General features: G+C 45.0%; 1 protein-coding gene across 1 annotated transcript; it reads left to right on the forward strand.

Moving 5' to 3' along the window:
• The first annotated feature begins 1,906 nt into the window (after positions 1–1,906).
• On the forward strand, positions 1,907–3,715 carry LOC119781007 (zinc finger BED domain-containing protein 5-like). Its single transcript, XM_038281291.1, has one exon. It carries the CDS (start codon positions 1,907–1,909, stop codon positions 3,713–3,715), a length of 1,809 nt encoding a protein of 602 aa, XP_038137219.1.
• The last annotated feature ends 595 nt before the right edge of the window (positions 3,716–4,310 follow it).

Below are 4,310 nucleotides of genomic sequence, written 5' to 3' on the forward strand. Positions count from 1 at the left end.
AATATATTAAGACTATGTCATCGTAAACAGTTAACCCAGAGTTTAGAGCACAGGGGTCAGATTAACCTACAAGGACAAACAATGCAAAGGTGAGTAAGCAGTGGAGGAAGAGAACAGAGGAGTGGAGAACTTAAGAATTGGTTAGTACAGTGGTTCTCAACCGGTGGGGCGCGCCCCCCCGGGGGGGCCCCGACACTCTCCCCGGGGGGGCGCGAGTAGGCTACAGGATGGGAGTGGAAAAAAACTGGAAAAAAAAAATTTACACTTTTTTTTTATCTTTTTTTTTATCTTTTTTTTTTTAACTTTTTATTTCATAAAAAGTTAAAGTTTTGTATATACATAACTCCTGAATAAAAATTAAAATGTGTTTGGACTGATTAAAAAAAAAAAGTTTTGAACAAATTTGATTGTTTTGTCGATAGTGAGCGCAAATGCGGTGATAAGCGGGTGGTTGATCATGGCGCCGAGACAGGGCGCCGTAGCAAGAGCTCTCCTGTGTGCTGGCTGTTTTATGTTTGTTTTTGTCTTTGATGTATTTACCACTTTAAATTATGGCCGTGAGACACTTCTGAGGATCCGTGAGGAAGTTTGTGGTCTGTCTTTTGCCAATACTGGACTGAGGTGTGCTGATTTCGATGCGTGCCCCACTCGAGGTAAACAAGGCCAGGAGTCGGGCCGCGGAAGTCGGGAGCAGAGCGAAAGGACTGGGCGGAGGTATCGCCACATACGCCGTACAGCTGAGCCCCTGAGTGGGGACGCTACAGGCTTCCAGCGGCGTGCTGGATTCTTCTTTCCAGCCGCCGGGCTTCTCTGTCCATCGCTCGGACAGGGTGAAGGAGCGTACCGGAAAATCGAAGGGTGGAGGTGAGTGTTTTTTAATTAACGAACTTTGGTGCACTGATTGTGTCATCGTGAACAAAACTTGCAACGTCAACTTGGAATGTCTTATTTTGAAATGCCGCCCCTTTTTTCTCCCATGGGAGTTTTCGGTGATGTTCCTGTGTGGAGTTTACACTCATCCTCGGGCGGACATTTCTGTTGCCTTGAGTGAACTAAGCGACATTGTATACAAATTATTTTTTGTCAAAATATCCCGCGACTTTTACTGGTGTTTTTGGAGACTTTTGTGGTGTTTGGAGACTCGAAAGCACGAATCACTCTGCAGTTAGGCATACTGTGCTCAACGAGCAGCGGGTGCTGCCATGAGCCCCTCTCCCGTCCAAAGGCACTCACAGGCGGTCAGTCTCTCAGTAACCTCGCGCAGCAGTCCCAGCCTGCAGCAGAAAGGAGACACACACCCCTCTGTGTCCAGGCTGCAAATGAATCGCGCATGCGCATGGTCGCCGCCGTTCCCGCCTTGACTTACAGAGCGGGGTGTAAATGTTCACTCACTCTCACAAAAATAAATCACTGCATTTAAATTGACTCACGACATAGCTCTCCATTCACTCTAGTCTAGTCTCTTGCCAAGTTCGCTTGTGCCAGCTCTCGCTAGTCTGTTATCAATCTCGATTTACATAGGCCTTTACTACACAAACCCCAACAGTCTTTTTAAAGACTAAACCCAGAAACATTCTTTAAGATTAGATCATATCTCAGCCCTAGCCAGTAATTTTGTTAAACTGCTAGGCAGTAGTTACTTAGCTAACTACCCAAACGATACACACACACACACACACACACCACACACACACACACACACACACACACACACACACACACACGAGGACTACAATCGTTAAGAATTAAAATAAAATCTGAATTGTCTGCAAAATAATTATTTTGTTTGGTTTTAATGAAAGATTGTGCCTAAGTCCTGACTGATTAGCCCCTGATACGTCTCTCAACATACACCACACATAGTTACATATTGCCATAGTTTAAACTTTATTGAAAACAAATTAAAATGGAGAAATTTCTTGTGAGGACCAACAAGCCAACCAACGCACCACCAGCTGCAAAAAAGCTTCGCAAGTACGATGAAGCATACCTGCAGTTTGGGTTTACAGTCACGGCTGAACTGAGACCTCAGTGTGTCGTATGTGCCGAGGTGCTGGCAAATGACAGTATGAAGCCCTGCAAATTAAAAAGACACCTCGAAACAAAGCATGCTGGCATTAAAAATAAACCGGTCGAATATTTTAAAAGAAAGCTTGATGGCCTCCATCAGCAACAGGCAACCATTTCAGTGCACAGCACTGTGTCTAAACAGTGTTTGGAGGCATCATATGTAGTGGCCAAAAGGATCGGTAAACTGGGTAAACCGCATACAATCGCAGAGACTCTCATTTTGCCGGCAGCGCAAGACATGTGCAGAATAATGATAGGCGATAGTGCAGCAGCCAAACTCGGTGCAGTACCACTGTCCAATGACACAGTCGCTAGGAGAATTGTAGACATGTCCAACGATATCAGAGAGCAACTGATAGAGTTTGTAAAAAAGAGTCCTTACTACGCGCTGCAGCTGGACGAATCCACTGATGTTGCTGGGCAGGCACAGCTCCTCACCTATGTCAGGTATCTGCGGGACAAGGTGATTGAGGAGGATGTCCTGTTTTGCCGGCCTCTTCAGTCACACACTACAGGAGAAGCCATTTTCAATGTCCTTGACATTTTTATCCGCGAAAATGGTTTGGCTTGGGACCGATGCGTTGGCCTATGCACGGATGGTGCGCAGGCAATGACGGGGCATGAGCGTGGCCTAGCTGCTCGCGTTCAGCAAGTAGCTCCACTTGTGAAATGGACACACTGCATGGTCCATCGCGAAGCACTAGCTGCTAAAAAAATGCCGGTTCTCTTTGACTCTGTGCTGAACCAATCCGTCAAAATAATAAATCTCATAAAATCACGGCCGCTAAACTCTCGCTTGTTTGGGGTCCTCTGCCAGGAGATGGGGTCAGGGCACGAACAGCTGCTTCTGCACACTGAAGTTCGCTGGCTCTCCAGGGGGCGGGTGTTACAGCGGTTGTATGAGCTGCGAGAGGAGGTGAAGTGGTTTTTGACAGAAATTAAATCAGATCTGGCGAAGCATCTGGATGACACTATGTGGCTTGCGTCTCTGTCCTATTTGGTCGATATATTTGACCGCTTGAATGGCCTCAACCTGTCTTTGCAAGGCCGCGAAACTCATATTTTGCTCCTTGCAGACAAAGTGCAGGCCTTCACACAAAAACTAGACCTCTGGCATGGCCGCATCAGTCGAGGGAACTGTGACATGTTCCCCTGCCTTACAGACTTTATAACTGATGCAGGCGCGTCACACGATTTCTCCTCCCTATTTCAATCAGCGTCTGAGCACCTGTCAGCAATGAGAAAACAATTTGCGACGTACTTTAAAGAGGATTATCGCTCTTTTGCATGGGTTCGAGATCCGTTTGTGTGCACAGCAAACGAGCTATCAATTGATTTGCAGGAACAGCTTATTGAGCTGAAGAGTGACAGTAGACTGAAGGAACTCTTTAGCTCCTGTCCTCTTTCGTCATTCTGGGCAGCATTGATGCAGGAATACCCGGAACTCTGTGACGTCGCCTTGAAGATTCTCCTTCCTTTCGCGTCGACATATTTGTGTGAGGCAGGATTCTCAAAAATGACTGCACTCAAAACAAAACACCGCAATCGTGCACAAATCGAGGATGATTTGAGGCTATGCTTATCAAACATTGAGCCAAGAATTGAGGATCTTTGCAAGGCAAAGCAGGCTCAGGTCTCACATTAACATCACCTAATTATATAGCAATAGCCTAGTATTGATAATAGGCCAACTGATGATAATAATAATAACAACAACAATAAAGCATGTAACCTCATAATTATATAGCAATAGCCTTGTAATAATGATAGGCATATACTACTCATAATAATAATAATAATAATAATAATAATAATAATAATAATAATAATAATAATAACAATAATAATGCCTGCAAGCTCACATTAGAAGTCTGGTGCTACTGCCAATTATAACAATAGCCTAGAAATGATAATAGGCCTACCTACCGCTACTGATGATGGTAATAATAATAATGTGGGCCTAAAAATAATAGCCTAGGGCTATCTATCTATCTATCTATCTATCTATCTATCTATCTATCTATCTATCTATCTATCTATCTATCTATCTATCTATCTATCTATCTATCTATCTATCTATCTATGCAAGGTAGAGCGGGGCGGGGCGGGGGGATGGGGGATCTGGGCGGGGGGCACTGGGGCCCCAACTGCAATGAACCAGCTTTGGGGGGGCCCAGCTTGCAAAAGGTTGAGAACCCCTGGGTTAGTATGATGAAGGGATTCCAGATTCAGTTTAACAG

The sequence above is a fragment of the Cyprinodon tularosa genome, unplaced genomic scaffold (genome assembly GCF_016077235.1).
Source record: "Cyprinodon tularosa strain WSP-4 unplaced genomic scaffold, ASM1607723v1 ctg17, whole genome shotgun sequence".
In the NCBI taxonomy this organism is placed as follows: domain Eukaryota; kingdom Metazoa; phylum Chordata; class Actinopteri; order Cyprinodontiformes; family Cyprinodontidae; genus Cyprinodon; species Cyprinodon tularosa.

Coding starts and splice junctions, on each gene's coding strand:
- LOC119781007 (XM_038281291.1), top strand. CDS start 1,907: ATGGAGAAATTTCTTGTGAGGACCAACAAGCCAACCAACGCACCACCA.